The sequence below is a fragment of the Miscanthus floridulus genome, chromosome 8 (genome assembly GCF_019320115.1).
Source record: "Miscanthus floridulus cultivar M001 chromosome 8, ASM1932011v1, whole genome shotgun sequence".
Classification (NCBI taxonomy): domain Eukaryota; kingdom Viridiplantae; phylum Streptophyta; class Magnoliopsida; order Poales; family Poaceae; genus Miscanthus; species Miscanthus floridulus.
Window position 1 is genome coordinate 15,138,113 of NC_089587.1, and position 18,902 is coordinate 15,157,014.

Consider the following 18,902-nt stretch of genomic DNA (forward strand, 5'->3'; position numbering starts at 1 on the left):
AAGTTTCTGTGACAAATTTCGTAAATTATCGTATATATCCCAGATGGACCAAAAAAATTTCGCTAGAAACTTTGTGCTTCGCTAAAATCTCGATCTACCAAAAATTTCCAGTTCCAATTCGTTGATCTTTCTTCAGTTCTATTCAGTCCATTTTGCAGCATCCTGGAGAATTCAAAGAAAAAAAGAGAGTTATAATGGTTGTTTCACAAAATAAAAAAGGTGGACATAAAACTTTGAAAAATCATATTTTCAGCTTTATTAAACTGTGATTAAAGTTTGTTCATAACTACAACTTTACAAAGAAATAGAGGGTAAAAAAGAGAGCTGCGAATTGGAAAACCATCCAAATTCTCAAGAGACCGCGGTGCCCACCAATCGCAGCGGGGCCAAGGAAAGGGCCCACCAATCGCAGCGGGGCCAGTCGGGCGGGCAGATATCCCATCTGCAAGACTGCAGCCACTGGGCAGCGAAAACCTCAAGCACGCGGCGATGCTGCGCCTTCGCGCTTGCGGCGGCACGGCGCAGGCGTCGGTGCCTGCGCTCGTCAGGGCCCGCCTCGCCAGGCGAGCCTCCTCCGCAGCCTCCGCCGCCTCCACCGTCGCCTCCGCTTCCTCCTCTTCGTCCGCCCTGGAAGAGCTCGCCGCCGAGCGCAGAGGTCACCCCTTTCTTTTGCACATCTCTCCGCATACTGTCGAACAGTGCTCCCCTCTCCATCTTCATCCCGTGTTGTTGCTTAGAGCTGGCGCCTCCGTTTTGCCCCCTTCACCTCATTGAGTGGCGCGCGGCGGCGAGTGGAGTTGGACCGCCCATATTGAAGGCGGCGTTCCAGGAAGAAGATTGCGTGGTGTGCCCGCTAACGCAACGGGAAACGGCCATGGTGATGTCTTCCTGTTTGCTGAAACGCCCCCAAGGGAAGAGTGCGTTGCTTGCAGTGTTAACGCAGCAGCGAAATTGCGTCACGCCAGCCACTAGGTGCTAGGTCTATGTGTGCAGGGGCGAGGCGCCTGTTTGTAGCTTCAGCATATATAGAGAGCATTTGTCAATAAAAGGTTCGCTCATGTGAGAACTGAGAACTGCCGTTGCTAAGATTGCTTCTCTTAATCACCGGAGACCGGGATTTCTTCAAATCCGTCCTTTTTTTCTAGACATTTAGCTCTAAACTGCTGTGCTCCTGGGCTGCATATACATTTCACATCACTGTTATTTGACGCAAGATTAAGGACCAATGATACCAGCAGCCTAAAACTTGGCAATAAGTTATTCTAAATCATTTTACAAAGGTCAGCCTCCTCCAACGTCCGGCTAGAGCTCATCTCATTCAGAAATTGGTGCACTGTAAAACCAAACATCTTTTTGATTGGGTTAATAGCTGTCTGTTGTTACTTAAATTGAAGTAAAGACTATCTTTAAACACGCTTCCTTGTTTAGGTTTGGCAAAGGTCGTTTTAAAGAAGGGGAAGACCCAAATATTCCGAGATGGAAGCCCAATGGTGTACAGCGGTGCTGTTGATAGGATAATCGGTCGACCTCCTCCGAAATCTGGTGATGTTGTTCTGGTAGCTGATGGGACAGAGAAACCTATTGGATGGGGTCTCTATAACTCTGTGTCTATGTTTTGTGTTCGGTTGATGCAGCTAGAAGAAGAGGCAAGAAGGTGACATAGGTACCTGTTTTTACAATCACCTACATTTTAGCAGTTCTAGCTGACTTATTACTTACCTTCTTTCTTTCCAGAGATCCCACATGCGCACTAAATATGGAAAGGCTGCTTGAAGCAAGGATTTCATCTGCTGTTGATTTGCGGCGCAGTTTGGGTCTCCCTTCTGCTGACACAAATGCTTATCGCCTCATCAACAGTGAAGGAGACAGGTGTGTGTTAAATTTAGTTACAATGGGAAGTTGGGACCTTGTTCAAGTCACCAAAGAAGTATAATTTGTAGAATGTATTCTTAGTTTTGTAGAGTAATAGCGCAATAACTATCATAGGCTAAAATCTTTAGATAAAGAATATGTTGTTACTGCCTTGTTGGTGTCCTTGAGTGCTCCTGCTTGAGGACCATGCTGTTCAGCATCAAAGTATTAGTTTTGCTATATTTTCTTAGGAATACGAGGGCTTTATATTGATCTTGACTCAGTTTTCTTGGAAACACATCTGAAATTTCTTCTCACTAATTTTGAGTTGCAGATTGTCTGGTCTAATAGTGGACATCTTTGCTGATGTTGCTGTCATTGCTTCATCTGCTGCTTGGGTTGAGAAATACAGGCAAGAAATACAATTTCTTGTTAGCAAAGTTAATGGCATCGGCCATATAAAGTGGAGGCCATCGGCAGATATTTTGAAAGAAGAAGGATTGGATATATCAGAGCATAAGGAGCCTGCTTCACCATGCTCAACTGTTAAGGTGGACCTGTTGACTTAGACAAGTTTATGATTCAGTATCAATTGGTCTTGATAATTCATGTTTTAGGTTTAGTTCCCTCATTGTAGTTGTAATACCTTACCACACTCATTGAGCTGGCAAGATGGTAATGAGACTGATGCGAAACATAGCAACCAATGTGTCTCTTATGGCTTTGCTGCCAATATGGCTACTGCTTTGCTGCTTGCTGAGGAGGGCCAGCTTTGGGCAATGGCTGGAGCGCGAGGGATCTCCTTCTTGTTGGCCCTCGTTCCTAGTGGCTAGGTCGTTGGTATTTGTAAGGAAAAGGCGTGTATGTAATTTTGTGATCCAATGGGTGTGTGGGTGTAACCAGGTTTCTTTACCCTTTTTCCTTCTTTAATATAATGATACACAGCTCTCCTACGTGTTGGGATGGGGGGGGGGGGGGGGGGGGGGGGGGGGGGGACAAGTGTGCGCTGTTACCTTTTGCAATTAGTTTGACTTTTTAGGTTGTACAATATATTGTTTCTGCGATGTTGTATCACCCATGGTATTGTTTTGTTTTCAGGTCATGGAGAATGGCATTGTCTACTTAGTCTCATTAGAGGGTCAGAAGACAGGGTTTTATGCAGATCAACGGGAAAACCGCTCTTTCATATCATTACTTTCAAAGGATCAAAGGGTCCTTGACCTTTGCTGCTACAGTGGTGGCTTTGCTCTTAACGCAGCTAAGGGTGGTGCTAATAATGTCATTGGTAAAATACTTTAAGCTGATAAACATCTTTCAAGTGCTTTTCAAGTTATTTACAATTGAATTTTGGCGGGATAGCATCGTCTGTTTGAAAGTTTCACACTATGATATATTTTTTTGGTAGTCTCCTTCCTATAATACTCTGCTGGATTTCCGGTACAAAATATTTCAATCAGTGTAATCATTTTCAGGCATTGATTCATCAGGATTGGCACTAGACCTTGCCAATGAGAATATCGTTCTCAATGAGCTAAACCATGGGAAAATCTCATTTGTAAAAGGAGATGCAACTACATTCATGAAAGGAGCTATCTCAGAAAATGAGCTGTGGGACTTGGTAATCCTTGACCCTCCAAAGTTGGCGCCGCGAAAGAAGGTATACATAATTGCGTCCTCTGGGCCTGGAAGATTTACTTGTTAACTTCTAGTTTGACTTGAAATGAATCTATGTTTTATCTGTGCATGCGAACGCTGAAGCATGCTATATTTTTAGTGTTTATGAATTATTAGTTCATGACTCACACCTGAATCTACTCCAATTTGCCTCTTTCGTAGTTTTTTTTTTTTTTTTTTTTGCTGCATTTATGTCGTGCCAATCCAAAAAAAAGTCCCTATTTTATTTCCCCGAAAAGTCCCGATTGTTTTGATTTTTGGAATGGGATATTTACCCCCATGAATAGGATCAGACCTTATTCCATGCTATTTCCATAAGATTCCTCTTTCTTATTCTTAAGCAAGCCCCCATCCTTGGCATGTATGCCATGAGCTGCAGCCAATCCTTTGTCCTAATTTCAGGCAGCTGGCACATATTTACTCACACTAATATTATCTAATCAGGTGTTGTATTGTATGGGATAAATGGGTTATGTTGTACCCCTTGCAGATGAAATTATGGCAGTGCCTTCATTCTTAGAGCTTACCAAGCCAAATTATCTTGATTCTCTTAATATCCCTTTTCATTGGTTTTGTTGATCGACACCTCTTGTACTTGCAGGTGCTACAAAGTGCATCCGGTATGTATAGAAGCTTGAACACACTTGCAATGCAAGTGGTGAAGCCAGGGGGGTTACTCATGACATGCTCTTGTTCTGGAGCTATGACCCAAAGTGGCATGTTCCTCAAAACCATTCAGGTATCACAATGTTCTGGAACTTACTCATAGCATAACTACTCAACATACATCTTGCCACCTGTTTACTTATTTCTAGTATGTCAAAGTGTCAAACTATTTTGCATCTGTGAAAGTAAAAAAAAAAAAAAGGTTCTCTTACCAAATAAAAGAAAGGTTACAGCCCTCCAAGTATTAAGTCAAGGTGTCCGGTGACTAAAATAAATCAGAGCAATGGCTCTTTTATGTTCTTCGCATATTGACAATTTTGTGTTGGTTTGTCCACAGATGCTCATAACTTCCTCTTGCTACTGCTTTTAGGGTGCTGCATCAATGGCTGGCCGTAAGGTTACGGTCTTACGTCAAGCTGGGGCAGCCTGTGATCACCCCATCGACCCTGCATACCCTGAGGGCCAGTATCTCAGCAATTACTTGCTGCGCGTGGCATGAAAAATGAAAGAGTTAAAAGCAGAGTCAAGTTAGTAGTTAGGGCGCGTTTAGATGGCAAGTTTTTTTTGGTTTTGGCTACTGTAGCATTTACTGTAGCACTTTCGTTTGTATTTGGTAATTATTGTCTAATTATGGACTAATTAGGTTTGGAAGTTCTGTCTCGTGATTTCTCATCGAACTGTGCAATTAGTTTTTTTTTTCGTCTACATTTAGTACTATGTATGTGCCGTAAGATTCAATGTGACATTTTGGAGTGAAAATTTTTGGAATCTAAACAGAACCTTAGCAGGCTGACAAGCCTTCGAGGACTGATCACTTCTGAAGAGCTCCAAGTTCATCTCATAGCTTAGTCATGCAGGTTAGATTTAGTTGTTCTATGAGGAAAAACAAAGCATGTAACTGACATTCACTTCTGACTTCTGATTATACAATTTTGTAGAAAATAAAGCTATTTGTTTCAATGTAATGTACAATCTGTGAACAAGTGGATCCAAAGTTGTCACTTGTACACGCATGCCTACTTTGTATATATATTCTACACCACCACCACCACCAACAACATAGCCTTTCTTTCAGTCTCAAGCAAGTTGGGGTAAGCTCAAATAAAATTGGACCATAAAATTCTACACCAACGATCACAAATAAAATTTCTGTTTGGTACAAAGATACATTTGGACCATAATCTGAACTGTTTGGTGTTGCCTGTGTAACATTTAGCTTCCAAAGCATATCAGCGACCTAAAGTGGCTCTGTTCCATGACAAGTAGCTGTTATCTCCCATTTTCCTGTGGGTGACCAGAAGAAAATCATATTAGTACTTCAACGCAGCAAGAAATGATGTAACCAGATATGTCTTATAGCATGTTCATCTTGATGTAATTGCAATCTATGAGAACCAGAAAATCACTAACCTTGGTTTTATCAAGTATAACAAGGTGAATGCAAATGCCAAAAAGAAGCAGATTCCACCAACAGTGAGGTATGCAAGGCCCAGAAAATCATTCTTTCCACCAATCCAGGTTGCTGTAGAAAGCACCAACTTCTTCTTGCCACTAAAGCTATAGGTGTTGTAGTTGTTCTCCAATTGGACTGTAATTGTATCGTTTTCCTTCAGATCAACATATATCCTACCATACAGCTTTCTGAATGTTGGAAGTGCTGCAGTTCGCATCCAAACAATAAGGTCCTCTTGTTCGCTCAACTGCTCAGAAGAAAAACGAGTTAGTGACTTCGGAGGCCAAAGGTATCCAAAATGATCAAAACAACTTATCTTAATCAATCTAAGCAATGTTTTCAAGTCGTCCAGACGAACCTAGTCGCCATGGGACCGACTAGGACGATTAATCGCGATTAATCGGACGACTTGTACAAGTCAACGGTACCCCTAATCAGTTAGCAGGGACCGATTAGGACGATTAATCGGACGACTTGAAAACATTGATCTAAGAGAAAATTCATTGGGAGTCATTTGATCTTTAAACTTGATAACTACTGTATGCTAAAAGCATAATTTCCCTATTAGGTGGCCACCATTATGCAAAAAAAATGGATGATACAAAGCAAGATTCATGAACATACCGGGATTTTTGAATCAAGTATTTTTCCACCTTGAAGAGGTCCTTTCTGAAAGTTCATTGGGAAGACATGACTCCCAAATTTGTGGTCTCTGTCACTCTTCCAAGAGATGTCTTTCTTATCCACACTCAAGGTTTCATTGTTGCGGATGAGGTTATATGTATCATTGAACAGGCTCCATGCAATAAGCCCACAGGGCACAATTGGCTTTCCATCTACCGTTTTGGCCTCAGGATCACAATTATCAGTCTCACTCGCCTTACTTTTATCTCTTAGCTGTACATCATTACGGCTCTTGACATACCTGAATGTGATGAATGTTTCAGTTAAGTACGGAAAAATACATCTTAAGAGCAAGAAAACATCTCACTGACAAAGTTTAAAACAATAAGAGAGAGAGAGAGAGAGAGAGAGAGCTTTGGCTAAAGATTACATACCTCCTATGATTCTGGTAAAAGTTATCCAGCTGATAATACACGAAAATCGGCTGTTTCATATCCTTTGTAATCTGAAGACCATGTAATCAAATATTTCAGCCAATTATTCATTTGATCTTATGCCAAGATGCATACTTGTAAAGTAACTGACATCTCACACACCATCACTAGTCAATGCTGTTTCTATTATAGTTTTTCCATTCCCAAAATTTCAGGTTAGAAGAAGACATGCGGATAATTCCATTACCGTCAGATTCCTTGTGCAGGCTTTTGGTATACTATCATTCCGGATGTAAGCAAGCTTGTCAGTCACACCAGCAGGGACACATGCATCATCATACCGATCAACAATCTCGACAACCTGCAGCAGAGAAAACAACCAACATAAACAAAATGACAGAGCTTATATTTCAAACCAAGCAGACAGGATATTGGGCATACTTGTTGTGAAGCTCGCAGCGAAACAATACCAATTGGGACAAAAATCACACCAACAAGAACAAATACTGAAATAACCTGTGTAACATAAGAAGTTAAGCACAACCATTTGTGGGGTTTGATGTAGGAAAGCTGATGACACCAAGGGAAATTTGTACTATTGAGCTTACCCATTTTGGAGTAAGAATCGGCTTGCAAGCTGGAAGCTCCTGCTGCGTAAACTTGGAATCTGGTTGCAAACAGAAGGACAACGTTAGAAATCCCTTAATTCCAGCAAAGCTAGTGTGTTTTTGAAGGAAAACCAGCAAAGCTAATATGAATATCTGGTCTTTTGGAAAATGAATATCTGAAAAGCAGGAGCGTCAGTTAAACAAATTGCAGTATTTTGTTGATCTTTTGAAACCCCAGCTCTGGTTCTAACACTACACTACACAGCATCCATAGGAATATCATGTATGAACAAAGCAAAAAACATTTACTAAGTTTCTCTACCATATTATTATCCCAAAGAGATAAAAATATAGTACAAACAGAACATCAGATTTCAGCACTTATTTGAAATCAAACCTCACAAGGTTATTAAACTTAAATTCAAGCACAAAACTAACAAACAGCCAGCCTAAAAATACCCAAAAGGAGAGGTTTTAAACCCCAAGGAAAACAGAAACGAAACATAGAGATATATGCTTGATTGAAGCCTAAAAAAGTAAAAATAGAGACAACATCAGCAAGATCATATTCAGGAAGAAGATCTCACACTTGGGCTTCCGGGAGTTCCTCCTTGGCTGCGCGGCGCCATCCCCGGATCCGCCGGAGCTCGACCCGGCGGCGTGGCTATCCATCCCACCAGCCGCCAAGAAAAAACCGCCTCTACCTACCTGCCGCCCAAACGGACCTCGCCAAAATCGCCGGCCGCCGGCAGCAATAGCCCAAGGAAGCACAACGAAAAAGAACGGCGTCCCCGGACTCCGCTGCCTCGGGAGATTTGGTGACGGGCGGAACGAAGGCGAGGCGGGGAAAGAAGTAGAAGAACACGGGAAAAAAGCTGGGACCTTGCTGCTCCTCTTGCGAAGGTTACAAGGAAGGAGGATGAGGAGGGGGAGCGGTTTGGCTATACAAGAGGAGGGTGGTGGCCGTCGTGGCGGTGGTCGTGCCCCCCGCGTTGAGCCGGCGGAGATGACCAACTGACCAAGGCCAGGGAGGAGTCGAATTAGTCAACGGAATTGTGCTGTGCGTTTTTTTTTTCGTGTATTACAAATTTTCTAAGGAGAAACTGCGTCTATCTAGAATAGAATGAATAGAAGTTGGAACGGCTGCTGGGTTGGATGGAGTCGTTGGGCGATTAGCTGTCCTCACAATTTTGTGAGACTAGCTGCAACTTGCATGCATAGCATAGGCGAAACTCACGATTGTGTTATCCATCTAGTATTTATGAGTTTTTTTTTTAAAGTAGTACTTACCAGTTCAGCTTATCTCATATTCAGCTTGTTCGGTTTTTTTTTCCTTCAACCGGAACAGTGTTTTTCTCTCATAATAATTCAGCCAGAACAGTGTTTTCAGCCAGTTTCAGCTAAAATTCTACCAGCCGAACGGGCCCGTTATGATTGTGCATTGTTCATCATGTGAAGACTGCCCTGACGAGTTTAGGATGGGATGCAATACAAATGTTTGATAGATGCACACAAGAAGATGTTGAGAAGAGATTTCACCACAAAAAAAAATGTTGAGAAGAGCGAGAAAAGATGAATAAAGATGGCAGCAGTTAGGATTGCACCAACGTGTACGGTGTCAAAGAGATGTCACGACGTGGAATAATACCTGTGGAATGTTGACATAGAAAGCGAAGAAGATAGTTGGAATTAGAGGTGTGAATGTAACGGAACCATCAGAACACACAAACTAGCTTTTTCAATGCCATGGTAGCAAATTATTGCCGTAATCTTTTTATGAGATTGTGTTTTTTTCCATCTAGAATGTGCTCGCACCTTTCCATATCAAAGACTCATATTTTTCTCCTATGTCCTTGAAATCACGTGTAAATATAATAATTTGCACATGTCTTCCTGTAGCCGTATTGTTATACATTTCATTCAAGTTCTCAATGAAATTCCCAAGAGCAAAGCTACTGCATCTCATCGTCTTTTACATTGCCTTTCATAGAAACAATGGTTCTGTTCTGCAGTACTACTTCAGCAGTAGAGTACTTTTCAGCGAACGGACAGTGTTTTCCTCTCATAACAAATCAACATAAGCATCAGCAAAAAACCAAATTTCAGCAAAACTAGCAGGGCCAATGTTTTACGTTGGTTTGGTAATTTGTTTAGAACTAAACAAGAGAATCCCAATACATGGAGAGGTTATAAGTACATTACACTAGATAATTTCAATGGAATGCATGAAAAGATAAAAGCCATCACACACTTTTAGGGTATATTTTGATCAGGTTGCATGAAAGAATTCAATTTAGCAGAACTTTTTCCCGTAATGTTTTTTATGTCAATCCCTCACTCTGTTATGCTTCGGATGATTATTGTTTCCTTTGCAGAATATCATGCATAGTAATTGGCATATACTTAGAACAAGGATGCAAAACAAATAATGAAACATCCAAGTGGTGACAAATGACGACATATACAATATGATCACACAAGCACACCCAACTGTAGAGTCGAGATGGCGGACTAGAGGGGGATGAATAGTCTTTTCTAAAATTAATCGCGCCGGCTGTCGAAACAAATACGAAATTAAAACTATCGGTCTAGCCAAGACTACACCCCTCTATCTATGTTCTCAAGCACCTTAAAAATATCCTAATCATACAACTAAGGTGCCAGACTAGCTAGAGCACACCTAAACAATTCTAGGAGCAAGGTCATACAAACATATGCCACTAGTACTTCAAGCAACCGGTGAGCTTCTACATAATCTAGTAAGCAAAAACACAATGCTCATAAGCTCACTAGCAATACTCAATAACAAGGCTACACAAGCTAAATGAGAGAGCTCAAATTACTTAGCTACACAAACTAAACAATGTGACTAACAAGGCTACTCAAGCCAATTAGTCACGCAAGAGAGCAACTAATTTACTACCAAAGTAAACTAGCTACATAAGGGAGCTACTTCTAAGATACACAAGTAAGAAGGTAACTAGCAAGCTACACAAGCTAACTAACTACATGAGCAACTACACAAACACAATATATGAATAAGTAAATATAAGCTTGTGTAAGGGGACGGCAAACCAACGGGATGAATAAGGTTGACACGGTGATTTTTATCCCAAGGTTCACTTAGTTGCCACCAAGCTAGTCCCCGTTGAGACAAGCTCCAAGGTTGCCGTCGGTCCTCTTGCTAGTGGTGACCCGCAAGTCACACTCTTCCACGTGGAGTGCTTATGACAAGCTCTAGCACTTTGACTTGGCCGGACCACTTACCGTCCTTCATGTCTCGCTCTACTAGAGTTGCTCTTCGTGATCTCCCACAGGGTAAGCACAATACCCCTCACAAACACCTCTTTGGAGCACCGCACATTCACCACGTGGGCTTCACAACGGAGACCACAATCCACCAAGTCGTCTAGGTGATGGTAATCACCAAGAGTAACAAGAAATCCCCTATCACAGAGATTTCCTAGTGCCACAAAATGCAAATCCCAAAATGCACACACTAGGTCTCTCAACCTCTCTCACAAATTAGCACTAAGCTTAGAGAGGGAGAAGAAGGGAGGAGGTGGATCTTAAATCTCACTACCTTGCCCACATATGGCACTTAATCTCTCATAGGAATTTTGGCACCAACCATGGGAGAGAGAGAGGAGAGAGGAGGAAGAAGAACCCTAGCTCAAAGGATCACCAAATGTTGCAAATGAGCCAAAAGAGTGAATGGGCAAAGGGGAGGCGCCCCCTTTAACCAGCAGCCTAGCCAACTCCCACCTTGGAATATCCAAGCATGACTTGGATATTGGCTTGGATATTTTGGAGCGTCCCCTCAGCCAACGGTCCTCCCGACCGTTGAGGAGCTCCCGCCTTGGAATATCCAAGCGCGTTCATCCCGCCTCAGAATATCCAAGCGTGTTCGTCCAGATTCAAAATATCTAGGCCCATTTGTCCAGGTTCAGAATATCTAGGCGTGTTAGTCCAGGTTCAGAATATCCAGGCGCGTTCGTCCGCCAGGTTTGGAATATCCAGGCGTGTTCATCTAGGTTCGGAATATCCAAGCACGTTCGGAATATCCAAGTCGAAAATCGTAAACTAAACAGAGAAGGCTGGTCAGAAATTTCTTTGGATATTCTGACCCTCTCAGACATTCTGAGAAAAGCTTGGAAATTCCAAGGAACACAGAAACAGCCCACCAAACTTCATTTTAAGGCCTTTTCAAATGTGCTCAACTCCACCAAGTGTTCTAACAAGTCAACTGTGTGAGTTAGCATTTCTCAATCATTTTGAAAGGCTTTTCTCTTGTACCTCACCACGTCACTAAGCGCAATGCATATGCAAATGAGACTCACACTTTGTGGCACTAGATAACCATTGCAACTAAAAGATTTCCCCTCTTTATAGTACGGCTATCTATCCTAAATCTGGTCAAGCACTTCTCTACTCAACTTAGACCGGTGAAATGAAGTGCCCTATAGGTTATACCTTTGCCTTACACATTCCATTCCATTTCCTTCAATGTTGATGCAACACATGCACCAACCAATCACAAATGATATGATCCACTTCATATCATCACGTGACCTTATTGGTTCATCAATCTTGACTTCACTTGCTTTTTACAGTTGCTTCAGTCCATTGGTGCCAAGTCATCACTCAATTTGCCCTTCACACTTGCAACCAGTCCATCAAGCCAAGTCTTGTCTTGATCTCTCTACCTTAGTCACATGACTCAATGTCATGTCTAATATGTAATGAGCTCCTTCATCACATGTGTGAGCTTTGCAACAAATCCAAGCTATCTTCACCGTCATGGCATGAGTTGCTCACATAAGTGTACCTATGGACTAATCACATGTGTATCTCACATTTAAACACATTAGTCTACCTAGGTTGTCACTCAATTAATAAAACCAAACAAGGACCTTTCAATCTCTCCCTTTTTGGTAATTGTTGACAATTCTATAAAGATATGGAAATTAAGCTCATTTCAAGCTAGCACTTCACACAAGTGTAAATTGCTAACTTGATTTGGATTTCATGCTAATTATCAAATATTTAAGCTCTATGTCAAGATTTGGATAAGCACCATAAAACCTGATTTGGTAGTGATTACTCCCGCTACATGTGTGCTTAAATGGTTTGGTTTCAAGCTTGCACACATGTATAAATATGAAAATTGTGGGAGTGTTACCACTACTAAGTGATGCTAAGGTGTATAGAATAACCTTTGAAGCATGATATTAATCAGAGTTGCACTTATAACACCATCCTTAGCACCATGAGTAGCTAGGCAACAAATACACTAGAAACCCCATGAGATGAACATTATAAGCAAGGTTCTAGTACCACTTGTAAAACACAAGTCTAGCTACCATCCTATGCATGCTAGTTATCAAATCATCATTCAAGTTCTATAACTAGCACACACCACACAAGCATGCATATCAAAATTTAAAACTTATGCAAATGCAAGCAAGCACATGAATATGCGCATATCAAATGCATCCAATCAAGTTCATGAGCTTGCTCCCCCTACTTGTGTGCTTGTCTTGTCCAAGAGTTTTAATCCTTCTTCATTCCTCAATGTTGCTCTCTCTTTGTCCATGTCCAACTTCTACTTCTCCCCATGATGCATTTGCATATCTTTGTTCCAACTTCTCCTCCTTTGTCATCAATTTCCATAAAAGGTGTGCTTCTTATTGATATAAAGGATTGCATTGGGGTAGATGGTTGATACTTGAATCTTACATTTTTTATGGACACCACTTGTATGTTGGAATGTGTCAAGGTCATAACCCCGGGGTGTCTCAATGCATCGATTAGTTAGCAGGCCATACGGCCCACAATACACCAGCCAGCGAAAGCCCGAACGACCGAGGCCTTGCTAAGCCAAGTGAACCAGGCCAGACGCTAAGGCCAAGGTCAGCCACAACCCCTTCCTTCTACCATAGACACACGGTGCTCAAGAGGTGCACGACCTCTTCCCTATCACGACCCCTGGGAGGAATGGGGAGAGGCCGAGCCTAGCCAAGCGTGCCTACTCTAATAAGAATAAGCATGCCGTATTGACCCCGCAAGGACCAAGGGGACACCGGTCACTTTGGTCTGGTCAGACGCCATCCCTGTGCCACACTACACAGATAAGACAACGCCACACGATGGTGACGACCGGTATGAAGCCCACCATCCAGTTCGATAAGACGAAGGTACAACTCCACCCACTATAGGATGAGATCCACGATGAGGGCTTTGACTTAGAGGCCAACCAGACTAGCGGGAGCCACGACCCCAACGATCGAGATCATGGCCCTTAGCTCCCTCGACCAACAAGGCAACCGACGACCTGGGGGCAGCTATCAACTCCTATACGATGCCCCAGGAAACATGGAGATGATGACGAAGACCATGGAAGAGACCAAGTCGCATAGGACGACTAGTGAACCTCCACCATGCCTATAGTGCCGCCACTATCGGTAAGGTATCACCACACCACACCATGCCGCGACCTGGCCATAGGACCATGACGACAACCACCCCCGATCGTGCACCATAAGACGACATAGCTTGCAAGCCAAGTTAGCTAAGACCTTCCTTAGGCTCATGACCCTTCTATCAGGAGAACCTCCTTCTCTATATATGCCCTGGACCTGAACTCTATATAAGGGTAGCTAGGGCACCCTCTCCAGATAGATTCAGATCCTCTACCATTTTCACTCATTCTCTTTCATAGCAGGGCTCCTGAAGCCTCCCTTTGGGTAGCCCATCTCTTAGCTCTAGCTCTTCTTCCTCTTCTACCATTCTTGCACCTCCTATTGTAAGAACTTTAGAGCATTCAAGTGAGAAACACGCACTCGATCATCTCTGAGACTGGACGTAAGGCTCTAGCCTGAACCAATATAAATCCTCGTGTCTTTTGGATACTGTCATCGTCTTCCTAGAGCAGCGCAGTAATCATATAAATTTACTAGTCTGGTTTACAAAACACCGATAGTTGGCACGCTAGGTAGGTGACAGTTAATGGAGATGGGGATCCCGATCTTTTGTCAGGTGATGGTAACTATCATTGTGGCAGAGAATGACACACCGATCCGGCTTTAGATCGAAAGATCGAACCCTGCAATCTTAGCACCATAGCTCCTCTGGTTATCAACCAAGTCATGAACCAGGTTGACCTCACCAAGAAGGCTAATCCCTGCCTATGCAATGAAGAACACAAGCAAGAACAAGAAAGAACGCAACCAAATTGCAGATGAATGATTATCTCATGAAGTTGGGGTCTCACAAACCGATGAACGGTGAAACTGTTCTTGACAGAATAATCTAAGCAAAACCTGAAACCTAATGGCGGTGGCAGCGTATGATTATAAAGGTCTTAGGGTCGTTGCCTACCCTGGATGCACCCCCTAATGGGCCCAAACACGATACACGGTTCAACGGACCAAAAGACGGTGTTGCAGCACCCTGGCAGATTCTGGACGCTGACTTGTTTTGACGATTCCTGTTGATTACGAAGAGCTTTTGACATGATACCACTTGGATTGGCTTCCTTATCAAATTAGCTTTCCATCCATATGTGGATCGTCGAAAACGGAGTCTAGATGCATCCTAGGTGACCAGTTTAAGGTAGACTGGTCCTAAAGGCTGAGGCAGACTCGAATTCTTGTTGGACTGGACCTCCGGCTTGTGTTGGACGTCATTGCTGGTCATCATCACCTCCACCACTTCCTCTAAGTCCTTTATGACCCTCTCCAATGTTCTTAAGCAAGATAACATCATTAGGTAGTAGTCTATTCTCAAAAGTATGAAAAGTATCGCTTAAGAACGAGCTCACCTCTAAATTTAGTTGTCGCTTTTGAGCCTGGGTCATTGGACCTTGCATGCCGGTTGGAGGATCAGTGGGTACCTCTGAAGAAGTGATGTCCTCATCAACAGTCGCACACTCTCATTGCTAAGAAGGAAGTGATGGCTCCCTGCACTTACATCGGACTTGCTCATGGCGCGGCCCTCGGTGGCCGCATCTACTTTGGAAGCCTCGAGTTCACCGACATTGACGGGCCAGCTATGAGACCTACTAGAAACTATGGCGGTGCAGCAGGCTCAAAGCTCCATGGAGCGGTGGCATCTCGAGGCTAGCTTCATACACATCTCCTTAGCATGTAGGCCCCCCGAGGGGCACCACATACTAAGCGAGCTCCGGCCATATGACAGTGGCATGGCGCGTAGGCGGGAACCCTCCTTAGTGCACAGCCTCTATGTCGGAAACCTCAATGCCTGACTAGCCCAGAGCGCAAGGCGCCCTAGGCTAGACTAGGTAGGCAAAGATTGACTACACTATGGTGACAGTGACCTGGACAACCATGGCCGACATCCCAAGGTTCGAGAAGCTCAACATAGCCTAAGCCCAGATGCTTACGGACCATAGGCATTCACAAAAAGGATCCATCAGACACCATTCCCGACGTGCTTCAACGCACCGTCGAATATCATCAAGTACTCTAGAGACACCAACCCCGTCGTATGGTTGGAAGACTTCTGCCTTGCTTGTCGAGCAAGCGGGGTGGACGATGATCTCTTCATCATCCAATACTTGTCACTTTACCTTGTGGAAAGTGCTCGAGCATGGCTTGAGCATCTCCTCATGAACAACATCCACTCATGGGCAGACTTTAAATGCATCTTCGTAAGGAACTTTTAGGGCACGTATGTGCGTCCTAAAAATTCTTGGGATCTCAAAGCCTACAAACAAAAAGTGGGAGAGACTCTACGTGAGTACATCCGTTGCTTTTCCAAGTAGTGCAATGAGCTTCCCGATATTGTGGATACGGACATGATCGGAACTTTCATCTCTGGCACATCCAATGAAGCACTCATCCATGAGCTCGGATGTTGCAAACCACGGACGGCGTGGGAGTTGCTCGACCTCGCAACAAACCATGTCTCCAGCAAGGAGGCCATCCATGCAATCTTATGCAAATACAAGGGTAAGGCTCAAGCTAAACTTGTGGATGAGGCTAAGGACCATAGTCGATGGGTAAAGGGCAAGAAGGACAACTAGAGGCACCATGACAATGAGTTTGTCACGGTGGTCGATAAGGTCCATAAGCAGAAGACTGGCAGGCTCAACCACATCAGCTTTGACAAGATAGTCAAGATGTCATACCACAGTCATGGCTACCCAGTCAAGCACACCCTTGAGAAGTGTGACCTCATCAAGCGCTACTTCAGTGGTGATTACAAGGCTATCAGCATGGAGGCGCCATCCGAGCCCACAGGCAATGAGGAGAAGGGGGATGTGTATCCCGACCCAAAAGGGTGCCTCATGATCTTTGATAGACCAGGGGCATACGAGTCCAAACGTTGGTAGAAGCTCATGGCTAGGGAGGTCAATGCGGATGCCCTAGGCAAAGCTGTCCCAGCTTACCTGAAATGGTCAAAAATCATGATCACTTTTGATAGAAAGGATCACCCCGACCACATTCCACAACCGGGATGCTTTCCCCTTGTCATGGACCTGATCATCGGCAAGACCCACCTATATTGTGTCCTCATGGATGGTGGGAGCGTCCTCAACCTCCTCTACACCAAAACATATGACGCCATGGGGTTGTCATGAGCAGCGATACGACCATCCGGTGCTCCATTTCATGGAGTCATACTTGGGATTCAGGTCATTCCCTTGGGTAGGTCAACTTACCTATGACGTTCAGAGGTCAAGCCAATTTCTATAGGGAAATGTCACCTTCGAAATAGCGAATTTCCCCAGTGCCTATCACGCCATCCTGGGTTGACCATGCCACACCAAGTTCATGGCCGTCCTCAACTACACCTACCTAAAGCTCAAGGTGCCTAGTCCTCATGGAATCATCACTATAGGAGGCAACCTCTAGTAGGCCCACCTTTGCGAATGGGAAAATTACGACATCGTGATAACCGTGTGCCAACCCCCGAGGGCTGAACCTGAACATGACTTCCCTATGTAGTAGGGGAGCACGTGGAGGTCGTGTTTTGCAACCTTGACCGCAGATCGTGAAGAGGAAGGTGAGGATGCGGCTTGAGGATGAAGCGATTGTTGATGGTAGTTAACAACCATTATAAACCGTCAATATAACATGCATAAGGGCATAAATATAATCACCAACGAAGGTCTAGGGGTTTAAACTAACAAATTCTATGAGTTTTGGTGAATCTGTATTTTCTATGGGGTTTATCTAGAAAACTGTCAAGGTGGACCAAGATGTCAGATTTAATCGCGCTTATCCACAGCGAAAACAACCCCAAAAAGTTTCAGAAGACTCGAGAGGACTCCACGCCGAAGCAAAGGGTGAGACGCTGCTAGGTGTTGCCGGCCGGCCCCACCTGTAGGATGGCCGACCCCTAGGGCCCACCTATCAGCCCCCCTTTGCTATGTTGGTTCTCCACCGCCTCCTAGATTATATCTATGCCGTTTATTTAAGTCGGTTTGATCTGGGGGCTCAGGATTGATGCTTTGGCCTATATATACCAGTCCTACCCCCTTCCCCAGGCATTGCATAAGTCATTTGATAAGATAGAAACCCTAATCATCCTTAGAGCTCCACCATATTCTAGGGCATAGCTAGTTAGGCTAGGTCTAAAGGGAGGCAAGTAGGCTTCGCTTGGATTCCTGATCTTGTCAAGAGCATGGTTTGGTATAATCTTTGTACCCTCTCTCTTTTGTATCTCCATTACTTTTATATGTTTGCTACAATTATTATGACAACATTGGTATTCACAATACTCATGTTCTTAGTTATGATGTTCATCGTCTACTTTGATTATATACTTAGTATAGCTAGTTTTATCATTATGTTTATGCATAAGTTCGTATAGCGCTCGCTCTGGTGTACATGGGGTGAGTGGTCGACATTGTGTAAGCATGGTGCTTATACGCTGTTTACCTACGGATACACCCTATATTTTGGGTCATGTGGTAGATCACGGATGTGACACTCCTGTTGAGTCTTTTGTAGTCCACTCTTCGAATATAGGTGCAAGTAGGGTCCAGTTACGAAGGACAAACAAGCTCTGTTCTTAATCTTCCTTAGTAATATCCCTTATGTGTGGATATAAAGATGACCTTAGCCATGATTACTAGGTGTAATTGTACTAATCAATGTATGCTTAGACTTGTAATTAAGAATGACTTAGGAATTATTCCTCTAATATTCTACTTAACCATGCTAATGCCATAGAAAGGAGTACTCTGAGTGATTTTATTATTGATCCATACTTATCATATACATAATTTATCCTATGACTTACCCCTGTTGTGAGTAGAATATTGGTTCTGGTTTACTTCTCCATCAATAATATAAGTTATCAATACATGTCCGTGCCAGACCTTCCTTGTGGTAAAAATATAAATAACGGTACCTGGAATACTCTTGGGTAAAGTGCTATAATGGTATATTATCTGTGTGCTTGTAGATTCCTTTCATTCATATGTATATATCTGTATATTCTTCCTAGTCACATAAATTAATAAAGAACTACTCTAGTAGTAATACTAGGTAGTACCAACAAGCATTTCTGGCACCAACACTAGGGATGGCAACTTAGTAAAAGTTGCTAAGGAATGTAAAC

At 43.3% G+C, this 18,902-nt stretch overlaps 2 protein-coding genes across 4 annotated transcripts; one reads left to right on the forward strand and one right to left on the reverse strand.

The window, feature by feature from the left end:
• The first annotated feature begins 161 nt into the window (after positions 1-161).
• LOC136475812 (uncharacterized) lies at positions 162-5,156 on the forward strand. 3 transcript variants are annotated; one of them, XM_066473436.1, is made up of 8 exons: positions 162-655; positions 1,429-1,654; positions 1,735-1,869; positions 2,186-2,402; positions 2,950-3,136; positions 3,324-3,508; positions 4,127-4,264; positions 4,529-4,629. In XM_066473436.1, exons 1-8 carry the CDS (start codon positions 490-492, stop codon positions 4,559-4,561), a joined length of 1,287 nt encoding a protein of 428 aa, XP_066329533.1. In that variant the 5' UTR covers positions 162-489; the 3' UTR covers positions 4,562-4,629. The 3 variants fall into 3 exon arrangements, with proteins under 3 accessions (XP_066329533.1, XP_066329532.1, XP_066329534.1); XM_066473435.1 differs by having other exon boundaries at positions 173-655; positions 4,562-5,156; XM_066473437.1 differs by lacking the exon at positions 162-655 and adding an exon at positions 707-1,280 and having other exon boundaries at positions 4,562-5,156.
• LOC136475813 (ALA-interacting subunit 3-like) lies at positions 5,024-8,371 on the reverse strand. Its single transcript, XM_066473438.1, has 8 exons — positions 7,898-8,371; positions 7,311-7,369; positions 7,144-7,218; positions 6,950-7,063; positions 6,703-6,773; positions 6,269-6,569; positions 5,602-5,891; positions 5,024-5,475 (listed from the first exon to the last, which is right to left on the reverse strand). The coding sequence occupies exons 1-8, from the start codon at positions 7,980-7,982 to the stop codon at positions 5,421-5,423; spliced, it is 1,050 nt and encodes a 349-aa protein (XP_066329535.1). The 5' UTR covers positions 7,983-8,371; the 3' UTR covers positions 5,024-5,420.
• Between the last annotated feature and the right edge of the window lie 10,531 nt (positions 8,372-18,902).

Excerpts from the sequence above, each read along its gene's own strand:
- LOC136475812 (XM_066473435.1), top strand. The coding sequence starts at position 490 with ATGCTGCGCCTTCGCGCTTGCGGCGGCACGGCGCAGGCGTCGGTGCCT. Across the intron at positions 2,403-2,949 it reads CACCATGCTCAACTGTTAAG|GTCATGGAGAATGGCATTGT; the intron begins GTGGACCTGTTG and ends TTTTGTTTTCAG. Across the intron at positions 4,265-4,561 it reads TGTTCCTCAAAACCATTCAG|GGTGCTGCATCAATGGCTGG; the intron begins GTATCACAATGT and ends TACTGCTTTTAG.
- LOC136475813 (XM_066473438.1), bottom strand. The coding sequence starts at position 7,982 with ATGGATAGCCACGCCGCCGGGTCGAGCTCCGGCGGATCCGGGGATGGC. Across the intron at positions 7,064-7,143 it reads CGCTGCGAGCTTCACAACAA|GTTGTCGAGATTGTTGATCG; the intron begins GTATGCCCAATA and ends TCTCTGCTGCAG. Across the intron at positions 6,570-6,702 it reads TTTTACCAGAATCATAGGAG|GTATGTCAAGAGCCGTAATG; the intron begins GTATGTAATCTT and ends CATCACATTCAG.